The 26,617-nt window shown below is 45.4% G+C and overlaps 1 protein-coding gene across 1 annotated transcript in view; it reads left to right on the top strand.

Moving 5' to 3' along the window:
- The window catches only part of LOC109418389 (BCL-6 corepressor-like protein 1), a 56,147-nt gene that overhangs the window by 23,976 nt on the left and 5,554 nt on the right, over window positions 1-26,617 (top strand). The window contains exon 2 of the mRNA XM_019692568.3: window positions 22,802-23,212. Within this exon, the coding sequence (XP_019548113.3) occupies window positions 22,802-23,212 (411 nt within the window). The remainder of the gene's footprint in view (window positions 1-22,801; window positions 23,213-26,617) is intronic.

Below are 26,617 nucleotides of genomic sequence, written 5' to 3'. Positions count from 1 at the left end.
TTACACCATAGAATGAAAAATAGGTGGCGTTCAATTAATAAAAGCGTCTGGAAAGTAGTGCTCCTCCAAAAGTCACTTCACAGTTCTTCAGCAATTCCTTCAGGGATTTCTGCAGGAATTCCTTGGGCAATTTTTCGTGGTTTTTCTTGAGGTTCCTTAAGATTCTTCTATGAATTCCTTCAGGGTATCTTCAGGGAACCCTCTAGGAGTTCCTTCAGGGATTTTTTAGACATTACACTAAAAAACCCTCCAGAAGTACCTTCAGAGATCGGTCCGTCAGGAGTTCTATCTGGGATTCGTCTTGAAGATCATTCAGGGATTTCTCTAGAAATTTCGTCAGAAATTACTTTGGAGCATCCTCACGGATTTTTTTTTTAATTCTCAGGGAATTGCCTCGGGGATTCCTCCAGAAATTTTCCCCAGGGATTCCTCCAGGAATTACCTCGGGGATTCCTCTAGGAATGCCGGATTCCTCCAAGAATACACTCGGGGATTTCTCCAGGAATGCCCTCGGGAATTTCCTCGTGCATTCCTCCAGGAATGCCCAAGGGGATTTCTCTAGGAATGCTCTCAGGGATTCCACCAGGTCTTTCCGTCCGGGATCCCCTCCGGAATTTCTTCTGGGATTCCCCGAGAATTCCTTCCGGGATTCCTCCGGGAATTTCATCCGCGATTCCCCGGGAATTTCATCTGCAATTCCCCCGAGAATTACGCCCGGGATTCCACCAGGAATTGCTCCCAGGATTTCCTCAGGAATTCCTTCCAGGATTTCCCTGGGAATTCCTTCTGGGATTGGCCGGGAATTCCTTCCGGGATTCCACCGGGAATTCCATCCTGGAGTCCCCTGGAATTCCTTTCGGGATTTCCCCGGGAATTCCTTCTAGGATTCCCCCGGCAGTTTCTACAAAGATAACTTTAGAAATACATTCAGGGATTTTTCCAGGGCATATCTTCCGGGATTTTCCCAGCATTTCCTTTCGGAATTTCTCCGGGAATTCCTTTCGAGATTTTCCTGAGATTTCCTTCTGGAATTCCCCGATATTTTTATCCGGGATTACCCTGGAAATTGGGATGTTTAATGAATAAAATATTGCTATTCTCTGTAGCATATTCAAAAGAGCTTCTTTTTCTGAGTATAATGTGATTTTATTGCGTTCCAAGTCTTTCGTTTTAATCGTTAAATAAACAAAGCAGTTTTAATTTCCGTGGATAGAATGACAGTTCAATCGATAAAATGACAGTTTGCCCCGAACAAAAAGTTTTCTCCATACAAACTTTAAATGCATTTCAAAACTACCCAGCCAACACACGATCGCATATGATGTTGAATAGAATGCTAAAGTGGAGGCGATATGCGTACACTTTACACGTGGTTAAATGGAAGCAGGTACGCATATGGCCTCCACTTTAGCATCCTATACTACATCATTTACGACTTCGTGTTGGCTGGGTAGTTCCCGGGCACCAAAAATGACGAAATTTTGGATTTCGACTTATTTTTGAACGGATATTCCGAATTCAGGTGTTTCTCCAGAAGTTCTGTCATCAAAAAGTTCATTCAAGGATATCTCAGGGAGTTCCTTCAAGGCGTTCTATCAAGGGTTCTTCCAGGCGTTTCTTCAGGGATTCCTTTAAGGATCTCTCCAGGAATTCCATCGGAGATTCCTCAAGGAATTTCTTCAGGGATTACTCTAGAAATTTCTCCATAGATTAAAAAATTCGAACAAAACACTTGAGGAATCATTATCAAAATTCTAGAACTTTCGTACAGTTGAATACGATAAAATGAGGAACTACAAATGATGTTGTCATTTATTTGCTTCTCTGTATTTTGTTTACGATATGAAGTACTATTACCATCCACCGGTGGGGAGATAAGATGGTATTTTACCAACGATGTTCTGAACGCACCGTGCGAAAACGGGTGGGTATCAGAAATGAAACTGATTTGCACACGTCTACTACTCACCGACTTACTACGCACTGGTGGGGATAGTCTTATGAGGATTGTCTCCTTCCCGTCGGATACCAAAAAACAAAGATTGGAAACTTATCTCTGAATTCTCGACAGGACTGACGCAATCCTCCAACAGTCGAGAGTTGTCCTGGCCTCGTCTTTGCGACTTCTGAGGAATATTAAAGGATGGTTTGTTAGACACCTTAGACCAGATTGTTAGACTTGTTAGACCAGATGTAGAAAGTTCTACGACCTCTCAGGCCTAGGTGTCAAGGGGATATGGGATCAAAGAGTTGTTAGTGGAAGGGTACTCCAAAGGACGCGGTTGGGCAACGTTCAGGCACACCATTATTAGACTGCTTAGTTATCCGCACCATACGTCCTGGTTTCCTCGTCAACGACATTTATTTGAATTACTTTATTTTTCGGTTGAGAATATGACATATTGAATAATATTAACAATGACGACGAATTTCCTTTTGTTCACACCAACTCACAAATTTACTAACTTATTTACTTACTAACTCAGTATCTCATGCACCCACTTACTTACTAATATTTTAGCTCAATTATGTTATCCTACTTAAGTAGATAGAATGATACCAAGTGGAAGGAAAGGGACGGGCCAGGAATTGAACCAAGGACCTTCTGCATACGTACAGTAGACCACCAAGCCCGCCATTCTTTGTAGGGAGATAGTTAAGTTCGGCGTAAAGGCATCACGGAATGAAAAACAGTGAGTAAAAATGTGACGCTAGCAACGAATAATGATCTATTGTCACGATGAAATTTGGTGAGATCTTTCCAATTTATTGATTTTTTTTTGGATTCTATATTCTTTACATCTATTACTATACATACATTTATCGAAAGCTGTATCCGATCTGAGCGCCTTCTGAGTTTATGATGGGACTTGGAATGCTCAAATTGCTGAGATTTCGGCAAACTAGTTTATTGCTAGTTACTCACTCCAAAAGCAAAGTTAGGACAAGCTAGGACAGGTAGCTTTTATCCATAACATGATCTTCTCTTGCAACGTACGTAACACCTAAACACTCTACGGTACTCAACTAATCCGAACAATGAAAATATGTACAGCATAAATTTTGCCGCATCGTCCTCTTTTCATCGTATGGAACCCCTCAACTTTCCATAATCTCATATGCATAAAGCTGTAAGCCGAAAATTCCCGCATTCGTCGATGATGAGGATAAAAATCTCTCACCACCTAATTAATTTCCCACGGCTGCTGCCGCTAAATTTCACTTAACGATAATTTATAGCTGTCACATCACATGAACAAGACTGAATTTTCCCCCTGGAGACTGCTGGGCTGAATATGCAGCATCTCCGCGCTTTGCACAACGTTGGATATAGCTACTGTGACGTGGGTACTTGACGCTGCTGTCAGCATTAGATTATGATGATGCATATTGGTTCCTATCACCAAATTCAATCATTATAAATCACGTAGCTTAAATTGGGTGCCGGCCCCATGACGACGACGTATAGTACCATTCTCATCACCGATCAGTATTATCTCGGTAGATGATATATTTACTACTGGTGGTAGCATCAATTTTGCTGTGGTTGTCGCAGCTGTCATAAGCACTTAATTATCTTGTCAACATATTTTCCAGCATAGAGGAATACTTCCTAATTTCTAATATTCGAGAATAAGCGTTCGAGAATAGGTCTTCTGTTGGATGTTATTTTGTATGCACTATCCGTTAAAAGATTGTATTCTCAAAAAAATATGGCAAGAATAATTCAAATAATAAAAATGTGCAGTAAATAAGGCACTGTATACACACTACGTAGACTGATTTTTGGTCATCTCAGGTTCACCCTTCCCCCTCGTTGACTTTTGAAATTTGTATGGATCGTAGAGGAAGATTCGAATATTACGTCCATCATTTTTTTGGGATTTCTAGACCCCCTTCCCCCCTCTGTCACGCTATTTTCCTATACCTAATACACGTACTGTCACACTGTTCTAGACCCCCCTCCCCCAAATGTTGGATGTAATTTTTGAACGTTCCCTAGGCTTTGGCCAGACCTCCCATAACTAAGGTAAAGATGATTTTATGATTGTCTATCGTTTTAAGAGATAGTTTATTGAAGTAGTGGACGCATTTTGGTCCGGGGCAGGTATTCCGGCCCACCTTGGGAATTTTATTACATTTATCATATAATCTCCACAAAATCTTGGCAAATTATTATTAGAACTTCCAGTAATCATTTGCCAAGATTTTGTAGAGATTATATGATAAATGTAATAAAATTCCCAAGGTGAGCAAAATACGTCCACTACCCTACTTTGTCTAAGAGACGCCAAGTTTTGGTCCGCCTAATACAGTTATGTCACGATTTTATCACCCCCGGTGAATTTTGGGATGATAAAACAGGGACAGTGATAAAATCGGGAAATATTTTTGTTTTCTATATTTCAACTGTATTATTGATTTAGAGTAGTTTTTAGCTCAGTAGTCTATGTGGTATGCATAATAGACGTTTTTGACATGGATCATTCATTAATTACGTCACACAAAAATACAAATTTTAATTTTTTGTCATATTTTTCCAAAATATTTGTATATACCATCACACTTTCATGAACACAGAATAAGGGCTCTCCCTGAGAGAGTGACGTAATTTACAAGCACTTCCCATATTATGTATGATGTTTATTCTGTAAAGATTCCTCAAAATGTTTTCAAAGAATTTTTCAACAGTGATATTTTTATGGATTCCTACTGAAAGAGACGAACCAGCCAAGGGCTGAAATAAAGACAAATCAATCAATCAATCATGGATTCCTTCCGAGTTTCTTCCAGATGTTCGGTTTTATTTTTCTTGGCCTATAACGTCCCCACTAGTACACAGCTTACTCCTGATGGCTAGTTTTATATGAGAACTTACATAGTTTTAAACTGAGAGCTTCCTCTGCCAATGAGTTTTTGCATGTGTATAATGTGTGGCAGGCGCAAATACATTCTGAGCCTAAGAAAATCAAGGAAATTTTCATTATGAAAAGTTACGGGACCGACTAAGAATCAATCACTACATGGTTTCGATTTTCCTCTGCATGGTCTTCTAAAAACCCACGTTTTATCGCTTCGACTCCAGTTGTGTCGGGTTTTTTTTCAGGGATTTCCCTCTAGATTTTTTCTAATGTTACTTCAGGAATTCCTTCCGCGATTCTTTATTGAATTTTTTGCTCGATTCCACCGGATTCATTCCAGATTCTTTTTCGAAGTTTTTTCGGGACCCATCCGAGATTCTTTTTTGGGGATTCTTATCGGGATTTATTCAGGGTTTCCTCTCGGTAACTTCTTCAAGGATTTCTCTCGGGATTTCTACAGGGATACCTAGAAGCCTGATTTCAGTATTTTTCCTCAGGAATTTTCATGAATACTTTCAAGGATTTATCTTCAAAATCCTTCCGGTATTAATCCTGGCTTTTCATCAGGGATTTTTCAGGAAACCTTAGAAAATTTCTCTTTCCATTATTCTTTCCAAAATGTCTGGTTGTATTCATCCAGGGCTTCATTTTGGATTTTTTTTTTTTTTCAATATTACTGTACATATACCTTCCAAGAATTTCTCCAGGGATCCTCTCTGGAATTCCTCCAAGGATTCAATCTGGAATTCCCTCCATTTCTCCCAATCTTTCTCTTCGGATTTCTGCCCAGGATGCTTCTTGAGACAAGTTCAGAAACTTCTTCATAAATTCCAGTCAGAATTCTCCCGGGTTTCTATCCAGGATTTATCTTGAGGTTTTTTTTAAAGATTCCTCCATGTAGTTTTCCAGGTTTTTTTTTTTATTAAATAATTGATTCCTCCTGGGATTTTTCTGAGGTGTTAGCTAGAAATCTCTATGCATTCCTTCTGCCTCAGCATTCCTGCAGGCTTATCTCCTTACATTCCTTCGTGGATTATCTCCGGTATTTCTTAAAAAATTCTTCCCGGGAAATCTCAATTATTTTTTTTCTTAGGGCTCCTCCATAGATTACATTCGAGATTCTTCAAGGGATTTTTTGAAGGATTCCTTTATGTGTACCTTCTGTGATTTCTTGAAAGATATTTTCGGAATTCGACAGGAGTCCTGAGTAAAGTCGAATAACAGCCCATAAAAAAATGATAACTAGTGCTCACCCCAGAACTCGTTTAACAATTCTGTGTTATCACCTTGGTAATTCATGTTACCGCACCTGACAAACTCTGAAGCTGAAGCATCATCATCGATAACAACATTGGATGTTAGTTATCAATAACTGACGAAATACCTCTCTGATAACAAAATGTGTTATCAATCATATCAAATCAATCGATTTACAGAAGTTGATATACGGATGCTCCTGATGATAACATAATGAGTTATTTTAATGATATCATGGATATAATTGTTTGTTATCATGTTTGTTATGTTGCCTGCTTATTCAACCAAACTGAGAACAAATTCAGTTAATTATTTTAGATATCAGATAACACAGTAAGGGGATTCACTTAACAGCGTAAACCGCTTATTAAAGTTTATTCTGATTAATCTTTGATTATTTTATTCACAATTTGATGAAACATTTCAAATAACAGAAAATCATGGCTTACGCAGCAATTTAAACTGTTTAGTGAGCCCCCTTAGTATGTTATCTGTTTATTACGACACTTTGTCGGGATGCTTTTCAGGATTCGATCCATTCTTTTGTTCCTCTAGAGATTTCCCTTGATTTATACAGAAATCTCCTCCGAATCCTTCGAATATTTCTTTTCTGATTGTTCCGAGGATTTTTTTTCCTAAATTTCTTCAAAGATCCATCCTAGATATTCTCGGGTTTTTTTGTTCAGCGTTCCTGCAAAGGTTACCTCTGGGGTTCTATCATAAATTTTTCTGACGCTGCCAGAGTCCAGATTCTTTCAAAGAATTCTACAGAATCTTTCAGGTATGTTTCCTTCATGATTGTTTTTGTGGATTTGTCCAGGAATTCCTCCCGGTATTCATTCAGAGGTATCTCCGAATCACCGCTTGATTTTTTTCTGGAAATCTCCAGAGGTGTTTTTTCTTAAATAAATCTTTATCTATAGATTCCATCAAGAAATTCTTAATATTTTTACAGGGATTTCTTGGGAGTGAGAGGGGGATCACATAATAGGGCACTGCATGAAAATCTCTCCTTCTCTTTCACTCTTACAGAAATTTTGTAAACAACAAGGCCACGAAACGTCAAAATCCCATACAAAATCAAAACAGTGCAGTGCCCTATAAAGAGATGAACTCTTACCACAGAGAAATAGACGTAACACTTAATAGAAATACACTAGAACTCCAATGGCGCTGTAGTTACTTTTCCTATTTAATTAAATGTATAACTCATATTGTAATAATTGATTGTTTTTAATTGTCCAGCTTGCAAAGCATGTTTTGTTTCGGTAAACGAAATTTATTTGACACATCTAGTACCGCTACGGACGCTGTAAGGGCATGGCAAACTAGATGTTAGTCACACGAACAGTCGAACATTGGACTTCTGTGGCTAATTATTCTAATTAACACTTAGAACAAATTTCATTAAAAAACATTGTCACGAAAACAAAATCGAACGAAACCCAATGCTAAAAATACTGTGTTTGGCCGGTAGTGAGTAAACGTCAAACAGGAGCAAAAACGATGCCAGCGCCGCGAGTGGTCAATCGACCAACTACTGAATATTTGAATCATCCATTAAAAAGATGATCGATGGGAAGCGATCAGAGTGTGCCATCTGTATCTCTGTGCTCTTACGTTTTTAGGCACCCTGCTAGGACATCCTGATACCACCCCCCAGCTATGTCTACTTTCTTATTTGTATTATCAAAGTCTGTTTCATTTGTCAAAAGTTATTTACATTACCTAGAATATAGAAGTGGTATGTAATTCGTGCTAAAATATGCTTCCAATGATCCATCAGATCTTTGACGCCCACAACTTTGAACAGCTTTTTGGAACCAGATTCTATATATGCTACATGATATAGAGATACAAATGCAACAATTCCATTGACAAAGAAAACTTTCATTGCTTAACTCAAATACTCAAATACAAGATGAGGTGCAGACTGCGTCCCAGGGTCGTAATTTCAGGATGCAGAAGAATAATAAGAAATGAAAGCATTAACAATTAAATGCTGTTATTAAGGGCAGTTGTTCTACACTGTAACCTATGCAGTCTGAGGGGGTGATAAAATCGGGTCAAAACTGTATCAAATTTACTGAGACAAATAAAAAATTTAAAAAAAGTGTTAGCTTTTAGGTGCTGAAAAACTGCTGGGGGCAAAACGCACCTTGAGGTGGAGCAAAATTACCTCTGGCATTTTCCGCATTGAATTCCATAATGAGACACCATGGGGCTGCATCGAACTGTTTACGGCAGCAAATGAGAAGTGTAGGAGGCGGATGATAGTTAATGGATTGATTCCATATAATAAGCGCGCAATCGCTTAAGTTCCGTGCGCTTCAAATTAGACAATTTATTCAAAAGTGGAAAACACATTTCATTTGAATATTCTAATCATGCTTCGGCTTTACCGGCTTAATTTTACGTCTGATTTGTTTGCATCTAAAGCAAACCCCAGGTTTCCCTGTTCACCAATAAAACACTAGGGAAGAGAGACCCTCGGCAACACTTCTATTTTGAGCACTTTTCCGCTATAACTCAGTCAATTGATTCAATTTTTGTACGAGGTAAGCTAATGGTTACAAATTTCCCAAATGGAGAAGAACGTGCCTCTGGAGCTGACCTACTGATACGAGGTAAACTACGTTCAGTATCTAGCGATGTACAGAAAAGTCACTGAATAATATTATGAATACTTAAGTTACATTTATGGATCATTATTGGAAACAGACTTGCGACATTTTCAATTTCATGAATTTTGTTCTTCTGGAAATCATCCAGAGATTCCCACAGATTTTTTTTTTCTAATTTCTTTTGATTCGTGAAAAAGCAAATTCTCCACACAAGCTCCAGATATTTCTTCTGGGTCTTGTGCAGAAGTTTCTTGTCATATTACTTAAGGAGTTCCTTCAAGGATTTCTACAGAATATCCTACAAAAATTTCTTTAGTAAGTCTTTCCAGTAATTTTTGGATTTTTTTTTCTGGGCTCCCTAAAGAAATTCTTTCTGAGATTTGTCCTTCCAAGACTTGAAAAATAGTTCATAGAATTGCAAGTTGGTCCGGGCCGGATGTGGTCTTTTTCAAGGCTCCAATCGGTTAAGATTTACTGGTCAAGATGGCTTTGCTAAGCTCAAAAATTGTCATGTGGAAGTATATATTGAGTCCATTCGGTTTTAAACCATCGTGATGCAAACAATCTCCTACCTATCAGGCGAATTAGAATTCGGTCCCTGTTTTGGAATCTTGCACCATTGCTTTGTTTAGCAAGATTAGCAAAGCCATCTTGACTAGGAAACGTTGAAAAAGGTCACATACGGAACGAAACGTGGGAAAAGATCATAAACTAGTGTTTTCGATTCCCCCAAAAGATTGTAAAGCCAACATTCCGAAGCATGATCTTTCCGTTGACGTACGCCAAACTGTTCCTGAATCCTGAGAATACTTTATTTAGAATTTTAGCAAATTTAGCAAGAATTTTAATATAATTGAGAAACTTAATAATAGCACATATCCCAACGTTGACGTCCGTGTTGAACATATAACAGCTAAAAAATATCAGAATTTTTGCGTTTGACCACTTCCGGCCCAACAACCGGAAACGGTTCTGGAACTCTACCAATATTGTCTAATGTGGTCTGAACCTATTTTCTTGCTCTCCATCAAGTTATCTTAAAAGCCGCTATCTGATGTTTCGCACGCATGGGTTTGGTTCCTTTTGGCATTTGACCACTTCCGGTGGGACACGCTAGATCGGTTCCGGAACACTATCGGTAGTCTGAGCCTACATATTTTCTTGCTAAATATACTACTGGGTGGATTGCATAAGTATCTGCTTCACGAATCTCGGAATGAACTCATTGGAAAATCTCTAGAACAAAACTTTTGGAGTCATCCCGGAAGAAATATGCTGTAAAAATCCTGAAAGCAATATCAATAAAAATGGCAAAAAGAACCATTGTAGGAATTCCAGAAGGATTCACAAAGAGTAATCCATAAAGAAACTCCTAGAGAGATCCTTAAAGGAACACTTTGAAAGAAACTTCTGTAGACGTACCAGAAGGCAAAATCATATTTTCAACTGGTGATCGCTCTCTCTATAAATAAATTACCGAACGATAAAAATCATAACAATTTTCCAATAATTCTAAACATGTAATGACCATGTACTTATGATTCACTTGTAGACACTTATGATTTCAGTTCAGAATTTTCAGTCTGCCGTTGTCAAGAAACAATGCGGATTAATTTCACGCCACATTCACAGGAAAATATCCTCCATTATGGTAATGAGTTTGAGGATTATAATCACAAAAAAATGTAACACGTTGCATTTTTTTTTTCCTTCTAAACCATAGGGGGATAATCTGCTCAACAGACACCCTAACAGAAGGTTAGGGTAGTGTAGGTCTGACAGGCCGTGTTCCGGGGAAAATGGTTTCGTGGTCTGGGACAGCGATTTCTTCGGTTAAGCGAGACGAAAACACGAACGCGTTCAATCGGTACAACGTTTATTACTCAACTAACTCAGGGTACAAAGTTTGTTCGTTTTTCAGGTAATGCAAACAGAGGAAAAAGTTACACTGAAAGAAATGTGGACTGTATTTCAAAATTACCCAATCATACACCCCCCCTTGGATCGTCCGATTCAACATCTGGCAGCAGGCACACCTTCGCCACTGCACGTCGGTATTCGCCGCTGGAAGTTTTGACGGTAATCACCCTGACTATGCCGTCCTTGCCCGGGTGCAATGAAACGATACGGCCCATTTTCCACAGCTGTGGAGATAGATTTTCATCACGAAGCAACACCAAGGATCCTATCTTGATATCGAGAACGCCATCCTTCCATTTCTGCCGGGTCTGCAACGTGTGGAGGTAGTCCGTGGACCACCGGTTCCAAAAATGTTCTCTCATACTCTGCACGTGCTGCCACCTTGACAGCCTGTTGATCTTCTGTTGACTATACGACGGCTCGGTGATTGCCTGACCGGGACGCCCAATGAGGAAATGCGACGGGGTCAAGGCTTCCAAGTCACTTGGGTCGTCCGAAAGAGGACACAATGGACGCGAATTCAATACAGCTTCAGCTTCGGCTAGGAAGGTTGCCATTTCCTCGTAGGTCAATCGAGTTTCTCCAACGACACGTTTCAGTAGGTACTTCATCGATTTAACTCCAGCCTCCCAGATCCCGCCAAAGTGTGGGCTTCTGGGAGGTATGAAGTGCCAGGTGATCCCTTTTGCAATGCAGAAATCAGTTACCCTCGCGGTGTGCATTTGATCTTCGAACAGCTTCCTCAAATTTGCCAATTCGTGGTCAGCGCCAACAAAAGTCGTGCCGTTGTCAGAAAAAAGATCACTAGGAAGGCCGCGTCGACTCACGAACCGTTGTAATGCTCCAAGAAATGTTTCGGATCGTAGATCGGTACACAGTTCCAGGTGCACGGCCTTAACGGACATACACACAAATACACAGACGTACGCTTTGTAGAACTTCGGTTTGCGGCCGCTTTCCTTCAGCACAAATGGGCCAGCGAAATCTATTCCGGTTTTGGAGAACACTGGTGACGGCGTGACACGATAACTTGGTAGATCCCCCATGAACTGGTTCGTTTGTTGAGGCTTGTTGCGGTAGCATACATAACACCGATTAGTTGTCTGTTTGACGATGGACTTCAACTTAACGGGCCAGTACTGTTGTCGTACAATGGAAACTAGACCGTTCTGTCCTACATGAAGGTTCCTTTCATGCATCTCACGAACCAAAATCTGGGTGACGTGGTGTTTGTCTGGCAGAAGGATCTGGTGTTTACCCTCGTACGGAATTTGGGAATATTTCAATCGTCCGCCGACTCGAATAACGCCATCCTGATCGACAAATGGCGCTAGCCCAGAATAATTGTTTCGCTTCATTCTTTCCATTTTCAGATCCTTGAGCAGATCAGGGAATCCTTCCTCCTGTACCAGCTTCACGATTGTTTGCGTTGCTCTGGACAATTCTGTTGCAGAGAGCGGCTCATTATTCCTGACCTTTGCTCGGGTATTATCGATGAATCTCCAGACGTATGCCCAAGCACGCTGCAGACGTGTGAACCTGCTGACACGTCCGAAGTAAAACGCTGGCTCTTTGACGATGTTGACGAAAACACGTGTTCGTAGCTCCGGAAGGTTCTCGTCAGTAACGGCAGGTATTTCTTCTTCCAGTAGTCGGGACTGTCGAAGCTCGGGAGAACCTCCCCACCATAGTTCGTTCTCTATCAGCGGCTCCGGAAGCATTCCACGCGATAATGCGTCTGCCGGATTACATTCGGATCTTACGTATCGCCACTCGTAATTCGGCGTTAGCTCGATGATGGAAACGACTCTGTTGCAAACGAATTCATTTAGCACCAACGGTGATTTCTTCAACCAGCTCAAGACAATTTGGGAATCTGACCAGAGCGTAACACTATCGAAGTTGACTTGTAATGCTTCCATCGACTTTCGCGTCAGCTGTGCTAGCACCAGTGCGGCACATAGCTCTAGGCGCGGTATGGTGACCGGTTTCAGAGGAGCAACGCGAGATTTGCTGCAGAGTAGTTGAACATTTATCTTACCATCACCTAGTACACATCGCACATAAAGGCAGGCGCCATATGCACGTTTCGATGCATCGCAGTAGCCATGAAGTTCGATACGTTTTGCATCACCAGGAATGACACATCGCTTCTTTCGAATTCTCCGTACGGATTGCAGTTGAACACGGAAAGTATTCCAAGTATCCATTTGCTCGTCAGGCAGTTCGTCGTCCCAATCAAGTTTCAGTCGCCATAGTTCCTGCATTGTTAACTTTGCAATAGTTCCAACTGGTCCCAGGAAACCTAACGGATCATAGAGTCGACCAATCTCTGATAGAACGATTCGTTTTGTTGGTGTGCCTTGGTTGATGAAGCTCGTCACATTGAATGCAAAGTAATCATCGTTGGGATTCCAAATCAAGCCCAGGGTTTTGATTGTGTTATTCAACTCTGACGACTCAAAATCCACTTTTTTTTCTTGCAGTTCATCCGGTATGGCTCGTAACACTTCAGGGCTGTTGGAGCAGAACTTGTGTACTCCGAAGCCGCCTCGTTTCAGCATCTCTTTCAGCTGCTCGTACATCTGAACGACTTCGATAGCCGTTCGTCCTCCAGTGATGAAATCATCTATATAGCTGTCCTTTTTCACTGCTCGCGCCGCCAGTGGAAAATCTTCACCCTCATCTGCTGCTAGCTGTATCAAGCTTCTTGTGGCGAGATATGGAGCGCTGGAGCAACCGTAGGTAACGGTTGTCAGCTCGAACGTAGCCAATTCGCCCTTGTCATTCAGCCACACGATCCGCTGGTACTGTCGATCATCTGGATGCAGCTGTACCTGACGGTACATTTTAGGAACGTCCGCTGTCAAAACTACATGGTGTGTACAAAATCTCAGTATGAGTGTGATTAAATCACTTTGCACTGTCGGACCCACTAGTTGCGTATCGTTTAAAGACACACCGGTTGTCGTTGCAGCAGATGCATCGAAAACCACTCTGGTTTTCGTGGTTGAGCTACTTTCTTTATACACCGCATGATGTGGGAGAAAGTAACCTCGGTCGGGATTATCGCTGACCTCTTGCATGTGACCAAGTTGACGATACTCATTCATGAACTCGGTATATGCCATTTGCTTTGACGGATTCTTTGAGAGGCTGCTGATTAATCTGCTACACCGGAGTTTGGCATATTCATACGAATCGCCGAGCTGATTCTGGAGATCGTTGAAAGGCAGCCTCACTACGTACCTCCCCTCGCTGTTTCGGCAGTGTGTTTCCTCGAAATGTTGTTCTACGGTACGCTCCTCTGCAGTCATCTTGTTGGTTACGTATCCTGCTTCGAGCTCCCAGAATCTTGTCAAAGTTCGATTGATGTCTTCTTGGGTCGTGTTCATTTGGCAGATTCTCCTTCTGCGCGAAGTCGCCTGTACTGTCTTTACGGGTCCGCTGACAACCCACCCAAACGTCGTCTCAGCTAATACAGGAAAATCGCTGCCTATCTTCAGACGCCCTTGTCTCAGCACGTCATAAAAGACCTCAGCGCCAATTATCATGTCGACCTCGTCAGGAATATTAAATGACGGATCTGCCAGCTCAATACCAGCAGGGAGAGGCCACGAATAGGTATCTATCTTACTTGAAGGAAGTTCAGTGATGGCAGGGGTAACCAGGAAGTCGAGAACAGCAAAAAACTTGCCGTCCCTAGATGATACCCTGGTTTGGATGATCTGGTTGGTGCTCGTTGTCATTCCGTTAAGACCGCAAATCGCAATCGGTGGGTCTATAACCGACGGCTTGATGTTCAGTTTCTCCGCCAGCTTCTTCGTTATCAGGTTCGACTCCGAACAACAATCCAGCAACGCTCTACATGTTGTAGTCACATTACCGGATCCACTCACTAGTACTTTCGCCGTTGACAGGAAAATCTGCTTCGTCGCCATCTTCGTTTGTGTACAGCAGGTTACCGCACGTGCCTCTACCGGATTTCCGCTGTCGGGTTCGATCTTCGTTTCTTGCGCTGGATTCTTCGGATGGCTGCTGTCGTTCGGCTTCTTTGGATCTTCAACTCGTTCGTTGTGTAGATAGCTGTGGTGCCGCTTGCTACAGGTCTTGCACTGCTTATCCGTCTTACAGTCCATTGTGCGATGCCCGGCGCGGAGGCAATTAAAGCACAGACCCGCCCTTTTTACCTTCTCGAAGCGTTCGGGGATTGATAGTTTCTTGAAACTTTCACATTTATAGATATTGTGAGAGCCTGAGCAACATGGACAAGTATCTTTGTTGGTCTGCACAAAGACCTTTTGCTGCTTCGATTTTGCAACTGGCTGCGTTTGGCTCGGTTGCGCATGACTGGAAAGTTTCTGAAGAACACGACTACGATCCTTCAAAAAATCAATCAACTCGTCGTAACTTGGTTGATCATCACGGGACAACGAGGACTCCCATTGCTTCCTAGTCTCTCTGTCCAGTCGTTTGTTGATGATATTGATTAACATCATTTCCGATAATCCTTCCACTGGAAGATCATGGTTTTTCAACGCATCGACGTGCTTACTGCAGGACTCAACCAATTTTCGCAACTCTTCTCCATTCTCTTTTGTGATTTTCGGAAGGTTGAAGAGCGCATCGATATGCGTATCTATGATCAAGCGTTGATCCTCGTAGGCATCTTCTAACATGCGCCAGGCAGAATCATAATCATTATTATTAATAATGTCCTGATCTATCTTACCCGACGCTTCTCCTATCAACGAATTTTTGAGGTGATATAACTTGATTGCCGGTGATTCATTTGGGTAGCGATTCATCACTGTGTGAAACATGCTTTTGAATGCGTACCAATTTTCCAACTTCCCATCGAACGTTGGGAGTGGTACCTGCAGGTGTGGCACACTGTTTACCACTTGAGGCCGTGGTTGAAGCCCGGAAGCATTGGTATTTTGCGGCAACACCTCACTGGCCATAGGCTTCTGCTGGTTGGCAATCATCGTTTGCACGTCAACGTAAAGCTGACCGTGTAATACTTCAAAGTTAAGATATTTTTGTTTGGACTCACCTCGTTTTTCCCTAGGGAGTAGTGCAAGAAGCTCGTTATGCACTGAGTCAAACTCATCGTATGCTCGTTGAATTGTTTGCAGCTGAAGGTGAAGGTAATGGACGTTGTTTGCTGCCTCCGTTTTGATCGAATCCTGGATCCGAAGCAGCTTTTCGATTATTAGATCTTGACGATCCACCATATTTTCAATAGCACGATCCATTTCCGCCTTTTCCCTCTTATCACGTTCAACTTGTTTCTGATGAGCGACACTGAGCGTTGGATCCTGTCGCCTTTGACCTGCAGCGTTGACAGTAGCGAGCATAGGTAACTGATTCGCCACCTCAGCCGCCAGTAGCAACTGGTCCGAAACCCCAGTGGCTGTTGTTTCACCTTCGTCACTACCTTTCTCCGGAAACTGCAGATTCTTCTTTGTAATTTCGGGCTTCTTCACTTTTGGCGTATCACTTTCATTTTCTTTTTGTATAGCACTCTTCGTTAATTTTTGATTCTTCCTTTTTCCAGTCATTTTTCGGTTATGCAGTCAAGTTTCGATTTTCACTTCACTTTTGTTTTCTCACTTTATTCGGGAAGCATCGCGCTTCGTCGTCACCGTTTACATAACCCCACTTTTTCTTCGAAAGCTCATCGGCTTTCTTAATTGCCCATTCACAGTTGCAATAGAGCAACAGCCCATAACCACACTTCTCTTCCGGAAAGCTTTGAGCTTATACGAATGGATACAATCACAAGTTTTCTGGGACGCTCTCAAGCTTCCGCTTTTGCTGATCGATCAGATGCAGCAATCCAACACAATTTCCATTAGAAAAGCTCAAACTTTCGCATTTGCTAACGCATATAACGTAGCAATCTTTCACACACACAATCACAATTTCGAAAAGCTTCCAAGCTTTTGCCTTTGCCGACTTGCACGCAATCAACCATAACCTAACTTTTCTTCCGGAAAGCCGTGGGCTTTCGCACTCGGTGGCAGAGCCAAGGGCAGAGCACTATCTGCGCAATAATCACACTTGGCAAAGCTGCCAATCTCCCAATTCACTTCCTAAATGTTGGGTTTTCACAGGAAAATTTCCGTTTTCCGCATTATAGCGGATCGAATCACTTTTTCTTGGCCGAAAATATTCACAAAGGCTCGGCCTTGGGCTCGACCATTTGTGAACATGTCTTTGCACGTACGCCGCTGTGGCATACAGCAATCATTTGCTACGCCATTTTGCACGCGGCAACACCCGGTGCAAATTCACTAAATTCCACTCCCGATCGGTAACGAATCCGTTTTAAATCACCGCGAAATCGCGAGCTGTCCACATCCGGTTCCGATAGGACCAATAAATGTTCCGGGGAAAATGGTTTCGTGGTCTGGGACAGCGATTTCTTCGGTTAAGCGAGACGAAAACACGAACGCGTTCAATCGGTACAACGTTTATTACTCAACTAACTCAGGGTACAAAGTTTGTTCGTTTTTCAGGTAATGCAAACAGAGGAAAAAGTTACACTGAAAGAAATGTGGACTGTATTTCAAAATTACCCAATCAGGCCGTCTTCTACAACAAAAGTAAAATCCAGGACTACTCTCTCCTCGTACCCACTAAACCATTCCTATGGTCGCCAAACCCTACGTCTCTCCGGAACCACCAAGAAGGTATTGCTTCAGAGAGGGGCTAGTGCACATCGCACCCACAAGGTTAGCTGCGTAGCCTGCAGCAACGAACATCGATGACTCGCTTTGGAGAGTCCATCACGGTAGCATGCTGGCGCTTAGCCAGTTTCCCGAGTGGTCCTCGCCACTCCCTTTGTCCTCGGAAGGCGGGCAGGGTCAACCCCGCCCGCGCCCTACTGCTGAGCGGACATCAAGAACTGATGCCCACGTGCAACCCGATCTGACCTGCCCGTAAGGAAGGGTATCACTACCCTTCAGGCCCTATCAGATGCACCCGTAGGTTGCAGACAGCAGGATCTCACCTACCCCGACCCTTGCCGGGGACCCCTTTCCAACCGCGGACTCGGATCCAACCCAGTAGACCGACGCCACGACAGCACCACTACCGGGACTTCCTCTCCGCGGCCACTTAATCGTTGTTGGTCGATCTCGACCGCAGGGCACCGGTATGGCCTACGAAGCCGACTCCGAACCCCTGGACCACCTCTTGTACTGCATCTGGACTAGCCATTCTCCGAGTCCACGCGCCACCTCCTCTGTAGCTCCCAGACGATGTGGGTAATAGCCGTTGAAACGGCGTTCCAGCCAAACTCATCCCTACACATCCTCTGGACCAAGTTGTCCGGAGTTGTGTCCTCCCCGCATGTGGCAAGCATGCGGTCACGCATTGTGCGAAAACGCGGGCACACGAACAAAACGTGTTCCGCCGTTTCCTCTAAACCATTGCACACTGGGCATTCGGGAGAATCCGCATGCCCGAAACGGTGTAGATACTGTCGGAAGCAACCATGACCTGTAAGGACCTGTGTCAGGTGGAATGTGACTTCCCCATGGCGCCTATTAATCCAACTATCTACCCTCGGTATCAACCTATAGGTCCACCTTCCTTTGGTGGAACTGTCCCACGCGCGCTGCCATTTGACCATAGAGGCCATCCTGACAGTCCTGCGTATGCCTCTTGTGCCGCGCATTTCGAAGCACTCCATGTCCTCACTGATAAGAATGCTGATAGGCACCATACCAGTAATGACGCAGAGAGCGTCATGTGACACGGTACGGTACGCGCTCGCAACCCTCAGGCACATAAGCCTGTAAGTACTTTCCAGCTTCCGTCGGTAGCATTTAGTACTTAGCGCGGTGCCCCACGCCGGGCCGCCATACCTAAGTATGGATGTAGCAACACTAGCCAGAAGCTTGCGCTTACTGGCGTACACCGCAGAGCTATTGGACATCATCCGGGACAGTGCCACAATAGCTGTGGAGGCTCTTTTACAGGCATAATCGACGTGGCTACCGAAGGTAAGCTTATCGTCGATCATCACGCCCAAGTGTTTGACGGAGCGCTTTGACAGGATAGTACAGTCTCCTACACTGATCTCCGTCTGCTGCTCCGACTTCAGGTTGTTAACAACCGTCACCTCTGTCTTGTGGTGAGCCAGCTCCAGTTTCCTGGACCGCATCCACGCCTCCACAACCTTGATCGAGTGGTTGGTAGTCAACTTTACCTCCTCTATCGTTTCACCGTAGACTTCGAGCGTAATGTCGTCGGCAAATCCGACAATCACCACTCCCACTGGATACTCTAACCTCAACACCTCGTCGTACATGACATTCCATAACACCGGACCCAGGATGGAACCTTGCGGGACTCCTGAGATTATGTGAAAGCACTTCCGACCCACCTCCGTGTCGTAGACTAGTACACGATTCTGAAAGTAACTTCCGAGAATCTTGTACAGGTACTCCGGTATCCCCAGACGCAAGAGCGCATCGGCAATAGCAGACCAGCTGGCGCTATTAAACGCATTCCTTACATCCAGAGTCACTACCGCGCAAAAGCGAATTCCCCTGCTCTTAGGCTCGAGTGCTTTCTCGGCGGTTTTTGTAACCGACAAGATAGCGTCTACGGTGGACCTCCCCTTCCGGAAGCCGTACTGGTTACTCGAAAGACCACTTTCGCCCTCGGTGAACCGCAACATTCTATTGAGGATGATCTTTTCGAGCACCTTCCCCGCCGTGTCAATCAAGCATATTGGTCTATATGCCGACGGGTCTCCGGGTGGTTTCCCCGCCTTTGGCAATAGTACCAGGCTCTGCCTCTTCCAAGCTTCTGGGAAAACTCCCTCGTCCAGGCATTTCTGCATAGCAGACCTGAACATCTCGGGAGCCTCTGCAATAGCTACTTTTAAGGCCAGGTTCGGAACTCCGTCCGGACCTGGGGCCTTACCTACGCTAAGGGACTTAGCTATCCCCGCAAGTTCCACATCGGTGACCCTCTCCTCATCGCCAGCCCCAGTCCCCGGCTGTCCTACGAAAGGAGGCCAAGGACTAGGATCATGACGCGGAAAAAGTCCTCCAATGATCCCCTCCAACATCTCTGGAGATTGCTCTGTAGGAGCCATCACACCTCTCGTCTTGGCCATAACGATCCTGTAGGCGTCACCCCACGGGTTCGTATTGGCACTCTGACAGAGACCCTCAAAGCAGGCCTTTTTGCTTGCTCTTATCTCGGTCTTAAGCGCGGCTTTTGCAGCGGCGAACACCACCCGCCGTTCGTTTCGCTCTTCCTCTGATCGTGCTCGCTGCATCCGCCGCCTAGCCCGTAGGCAGGCGCGGCGCAGGTCCGCAATCGCGTCGGTCCACCAGTAAGCCGGTGGCCTCCCATTTTTAGGGTGGACTCGCCTAGGCATGGTCGCATCACACGCACGTGAGAGCACCGCTACCAGCTCGTCGCCGTCTAAACCGATTAAGTTTCGCCCACGGCGGAGCGCCTCCCTAAATACCCCTTCGTCGAAGTATGATGTCTTCCACCTGCGAGGGCTTGGCCTTGGCCTAGCCGCCTCTTCTTCTATCCGCTGTCTGCTGTTATTGTAGTCGATACTGTAGCGAACCGCCAGGTGGTCGCTGTGAGTGTAGCCATCATCTACTCTCCAGTTCGAACTACTTGTTAGGCCAGGACTACAAAAGGTCACGTCAATAATTGACTCCGCTCCGTTTCGACTAAAGGTACTCTTGGTACCGACATTAGCCAAGTCGACATCTAAGATGGCCAGTGTTTCTAGCAGGATCTGACCCCGCTGGTTCGTGAAACGGCTTCCCCATTCCACGGCCCAGGCATTAAAGTCGCCCGCTATTACCACCGGCCTTCGCCCTGTTAGCACGGTCGTTAAGCGGTCCAGCATTTGCGTGAACTGCTCGATCGGCCACCGCGGAGGCGCATAACAGCTACAGAAGAAGACCCCGTTTACTTTGGCGACCACGAAGCCCTCATAGGTAGTAGACACCAACTCCTGAACGGGGTATTTACCCGTCGTCCATATCGCCGCCATTTTTCTGGTCCCATCCGCGACCCAGTTGCCGTTGCCGGCGGGTACTCGGTATGGGTCCGATATGATGGCGATATCCGTCTCCCACTCAGAAACTGCCTGACAAAGCAGTTGCTGAGCCGCATCACAGTGGTTCAGGTTCAGCTGCGTTACCTGCACTGTGATTTGTTGTTCACTGCGGCTTTCTTGAAGGCCGGGCACCTTGGGCCACCCATCGGATGTCTGTTGTTCGAGGATTTCCCGGTACAGATCATGCAGATGGGCGGACTCGTGCAGCTTTGGGCCTTATGACCTTCAGCGCCGCATCGCCTGCACAGTTTGCGCCTGTCGGGGCCTTTGCAGTCCCACGACTTGTGTCCTGGTTCCAGACACCTGAAGCAAACCTCTGGTGGCTCGTGGAATGTCAGGTGACATACACACCAACCCACCTTTATGCTCCCTACTTTAACGGACTTTTTGACGTCCGCCACAGGTAGCTGAACCAAAGCTATCTGTGTCCCTGCTGGCCCTTTCCGTAGCTTAACGGCTGCGGCGGCCACCTGCACATCGCACTGTTGCCGCAGTGCCGTGACGAGCTCTTCCACTTCGGTGATCTCATCGATGTCCTTGACCTTCAGAGTCGCCTCATGTGTCAGAGCCCTCACCTGCACACCCTCACCAAGGACCTCTTCTGCCAGCCTCTTATAGGCGGCGCCCTTGTGCTCCTTCTGGCGCTTCAGCTCCAGGATCATCTCGCCCGTACGAGTACGTCTAATACTGCGTACGTCGGCTCCAAGACCCTCAAGCTTGGCTTCGCTTCGCATCATCTTCAAGACGTCCGAGTACTTGGACTGTTCCGTCTTGATGACGATAGCGTCGCCTTTCTCGCGCTTGGCACCTGCCCTCCTACGCCTTGGCTTGGCGTCCTGCGCTACTACCTGCGGATTCGCCTTCTTCTTCCTCTTCCGCTCTACCTTCGTCCAAGGGGGGTCCTCCCCTTGGATCGCCCTACTCTGTGGCTGTTGAGGGCCCACTAGCGGTCGCAACCCCTTGTTCCCATCGTTCCGGGACGGGCCAGCCTTTTCAGGCCCACCCTTCCCAGCTTTCCGGGAACCCTGGCTGGGGTCCGACCTTCCGGCATTATTACCGACTTTCGGGGTAATGATTCGCCTGGCCTTGCGGGCACCGCCAGACAGCTCCTCGCCTGACGGTTGCCTCGCCCGCTTCTGCGATTGCTTGCCCCGTTTGTCGCGAGCAGTCGCTTCCGCCTTATTCGGACTTCCTGCGAAGGAGAAGGCCTCCGTTTGGGTAAACTTCGGCACTTTCTCATTTGCAGGCTCCGCTGCTGCAGCAGTCAGCAACGCGAGTGCCGCGTGCTCCTGCTTGGCATCGTCGATCGACGCCCTAAGTCGAAGCAAGGCCGTTTTCAGGTCCTTGCTAATGTTCGACTTAGTGGACGCAAAGTCGATGATTTTGCCAAGCTGCTGCTCAGCCACCTCTATTGCGGACCGTCCTTTGGATCCTCGGTTGACGGCCCTCAACAACCACGCTCCGTCCATAACCTCCACCGGCTGGCTTGCCGGGAAGTGGACTGGAGCACCCACGCTTGAGCTGCGTACGCAACTCCCAGCGCCTATCTCCTCACTTCTCCTTGTCGGAGATCTCATCAACCCGCTTCACGTTGCACTTGGATTCATCCAACACGTGAGCTGTGTTATCACGGCTCGGTAGGTACATAAGAGCAAACGGTATCCTAAATCAAAATCTCGTCAGCCAGTTGTCAGCAGCAGCAGCACATTTTGGTGCCGTAACTCGGAAGCTTTCCATCAACGCGGGAAATGACATCCGGTGAAAAACCCACCGGGTCGTGTAAAACAATAAGGCTCAAAACAAAGCGTTCCACGGAACAATAGCCCCCAAACCGCGTGTCGCTGATTGCCTACTTCCTGGATAAAGCTGAGGAACATGGTCGATACTCGCACCTGAATGACGACGGTCGGCGACTATGAATAAAATTAAATTATCGCCTCTTCGGGAAAATTCATCTGGTTAAGCTGAACCAGACAACGTGAACGTAATTATTCTAAATTTTCCTTTTTCCCGGTCTTCCCATGCAGGTGCTGCTCCTCCCGCTGCTGACGGTTGGGACCTCCTTAGCGATAACGACATCACCCATCGAGACGCCCGCATCCAAACCGGATCCCAGTCGGAAGGAGAAGCGTGGCATCTTCGGTCTGGGAGCCTACGCACCGGCGGCCCCCGTTTATGGTCACGCTTTTGCCCATGCCCACGCCCACGCTCACGCCCATGCCTTCCCAGCTCCAGCGGTGGCGGCGCCACTGCCTCTGCCTCATTTCCACGATGGTGTCGTAGTAGGCGCTGCCGTGCCACCGTCGGGCCCCCTTGGACCGATCCTGGGAGCTCACGCGCACACCCACAGCCACACGGTGGTCACCAAGAAGATTGGCATCCCCATCCCGCAGCCGTACGCCGTCCCGGTGGAAAAGCCATACCCCGTGCCGGTCAAGGTAATTGGATTCCGTCGTGCGCCCCCTTTTTAATCCCGTGCATTCTCTCGTTCACATTGTTGGTGCATGATGTATATATTTCATAACTGTCAGCAATGTCATGAATATATTGCGGGTTGACCTCTGCGGTGACCCCACTACTGGCAGAACACAAAAATTCGATGTCCACGTGGTGGGTTGATAGAAATTTTTATGTTTCTTTAAGGTGAAACATCAATAAATCCCTTTGCAATTTTGCATACAAACTTTAAAAGCACAAATCTGACGAACGAAGCATCGAACCAAGCCGCACTTGTTTATCCTGGCTTTGCTCACTTGCAAATAGAAGCAGTTTTTCCAAATCGGAAGCATTTGTTTACGAATTTTTAAGATTGGTGCTCTTGAAAACGTGAGTAGGGGATCAAGTCGGCCATTTGTGGCAGCCATATTTGTATCCTCTCTAGTTTCTCCTTAATGCATTGCATACATTACATAAAACCTGGTAGAAAAAAAAGTTTTTTTTTCTTAAAAAAAAATGCAGTGAAGTAGTAGAATTAACATGTTTCCAGTGGGATTCTAACAAACGAAGATTAGCGTTACTAGACTAATTTTAAAACCTCGATGTATCAAAGAAAACTATTAAATTGTGTGTGTCCAGTCCAGTCCGTGTTGCGTCACGATAAACAACCAGACACCAAATGAATAAGTGACAGTGCTTATGTGACATAACTTACAAAACAGCAAATAATTTTGCAAGAAGAAAAAGATATGTTTTTATATGATATTTCGCGTAAAAATGCTTCGCCTTACAAATAAAACGTCAGAAAGATACGAGAAAATTAAAATATTAGGATTGTTATAGCAATAGCAACAATAAGCCAAAATTATTCTACCCGTAAAAAGTTGTCGAATCGTTTGCCAGGCAGATGAACGCGAACGTTAATTTTGAAAATCGGTGCCAGGACTCTAGGCTCAATTATCTTCAAAAGTGTTCCGGAAAGTAGAAGATTGGAGTCCGGCCCTACGAGCTAGCCGTTAAAAACGCATTGGAACTGAAGATCTCTCAACTTCATCAGGGACACCTGCATACTCGCCGATCTACGGAAGGACCATGGGTTCAGCATCGTAGCGCTGGAAGAGGTGTGCTGGACAGGATCCATGGTGTGAACGCCTAGATCTAGGTAATCATACCATGTACCAGAGCTGCGTTAACACACGCGAGCTGGGAACAGCAGTGTATTTAGTGCTAGCGTAAGAACAACCACGGCCTTCACGAAACGCGACGCGAGACAAGACACGACACCAAGGATGGGAACACTCACTTTCAAAGAGTTACACTCACTTGCTATTTTCTCAGTTCAGAAGCGTGCAATCAAGAAATGATGTATGGACGACTTTTGCATTGCGGTTTTGTCTAAAACTTTGCCGAATAGAGTAGGAGTCGCACACGCATACCGAAGTCATGAGGGAGCTGCAAAGGCAACTCTCCACGAGGTGAATGTAAATTACACTCACCTCGTGGAGAGTTGCTTTTACAACTCTGTCACGACTTTGGTATGCGTGTGCGACCCCTACTCTATTTGGCAAAGTTTTAGACAAAACCGCAATGCAAAAGTCGTCCATACATCGTTTCTTGATTGCACGCTTCTGAACTGAGAAAATAGCAAGTGAGTGTTACTCGTTGAAAGTGAGTGTTCCCATCCCTGCACGACACTTATGGTTCTTAAAATCTTCAAAATAATTAAAAAAATACCTTGATGCTGACCGGTTTGGGGCTCGATGCGGCTCATCTACGGGACAATGTCCGACTGATTGCGATGTTGTTCGTACTAATCCGAGTTCGAGGAGAGAGAGAATGTTACTGTGTCGATGAGATGGGAAAGACTCGACATGGTGGGAGGATCGTCTTCATTCATCTGCGGTTCTTGGGCATTGCTGATGAACATTGACTCCCATGTGTTAAAGTGGGAAGCTTTTCTCACACTTTTAATGAGCTTCGCACTATCCCAATCTATTTCATGGTTGGTTTCCACCGTATGAGCCGCCACGCTCGATTCGTTGCTCCTATTCTACACCACGGCATTCTTTTGTCGCTGGAGCAGATCAACTACCAAGCGAGCTTCTAAAATACGGTGGAGAAGCACTGATGAGAGCACTACACTGGGTCATTACCAAGATTTGGGAGGAGGAAGTATTATCGGAAGAATGGATGGAAGGTATCGTGTGTCCCATCTACAAAAAGGGCGACAAGTTGGATTGCGGGAACTACCTACAAAACGCGCTACAACGGACCATATGTTCGCCATGCGCCAGGTGTTGCAGAAATGCCGCGAATACAACGTGTCCACACATCACTTGTTCATCGATTTCAAATCGGCGTATGATACAATCGATCGGGAACAGCTATGGCAGATTATGCACGAATACGGGTTCCCAGATAAACTGATACGATTGATCAAGGCGACGATGGATCGAGTGATGTGCGTAGTTCGAGTATCAGGGACACTCTCGAGTCCCTTCGAATCTCGCAGAGGGTTACGGCAAGGTGATGGTCTTTCGTGCTTGCTGTTCAACATTGCTTTAGAGGGTGTAATTCGGAGAGCGGAGATAAACACGAGTGGGACGATTTTCACGAAGTCCGTTCAGCTGCTTGGTTTCGCCGATGATATTGATATTATTGCTCGTAAATTTGAGACGATGGCGGAAACATACATCCGACTAAAGAGTGAAGCCAGGCGAATCGCTTAGCCAATAATGTGTCGAAGACAAAGTACATGATGGCAAAGGGCTCCAGGGAGGAATCACCACGCCCGCCACCCCGAATTCATATCGACGGTGATGAAATCGAGGCGGTTGAAGAATTCGTGTACTTGGGCTCACTGGTGATCGCCGACAACGACACCAGCAGAAAAATTCAGATGCGCACTGTGGCAGGAAATCGAGCTTACTTTGGACTCCGCAGAATTCTACGATCGTACAAAGTTCACCGTCACACGAAGTTAACTATCTACAAAACGCTGATTAGACCAGTCGTCCTCTATGGGCACGAAACATGGACCCTACGTGCAGAGGACCAACGCGCCCTTGGAGTTTTCGAACGGAAGGTGTTGCGTACCATCTACGGCGGATTGCAGATGGAAGACGGAACTTGGAGAAGGCGAATGAAACACAAGCTGCACCAGCTGCTAAGAGAACCAACCATCGTCCATACCGCGAAAATCGGGATGCATGCTACGGTGGGCGGGTCACGTCATCAGGATGTCGGATAGCAACCCGACTAAAATGGTTCTCGAGAGTCATCCGACCGGTACAAGAAGACGTGGAGCGCAGCGAGCTAGGTGGGTCGACCAAGTGGAGAACGATCTGCGGACCCTAAGCAGAGTGCGGAACTGGAGACAAACAGCCATGAACCGAATGGAACGGAAA

Source organism: Aedes albopictus, chromosome 3 (assembly GCF_035046485.1).
Source record: "Aedes albopictus strain Foshan chromosome 3, AalbF5, whole genome shotgun sequence".
In the NCBI taxonomy this organism is placed as follows: domain Eukaryota; kingdom Metazoa; phylum Arthropoda; class Insecta; order Diptera; family Culicidae; genus Aedes; species Aedes albopictus.
The sequence above is the reverse complement of the archived record's forward strand: the minus strand, read 5'-3'. Positions and strand labels throughout refer to the sequence as shown.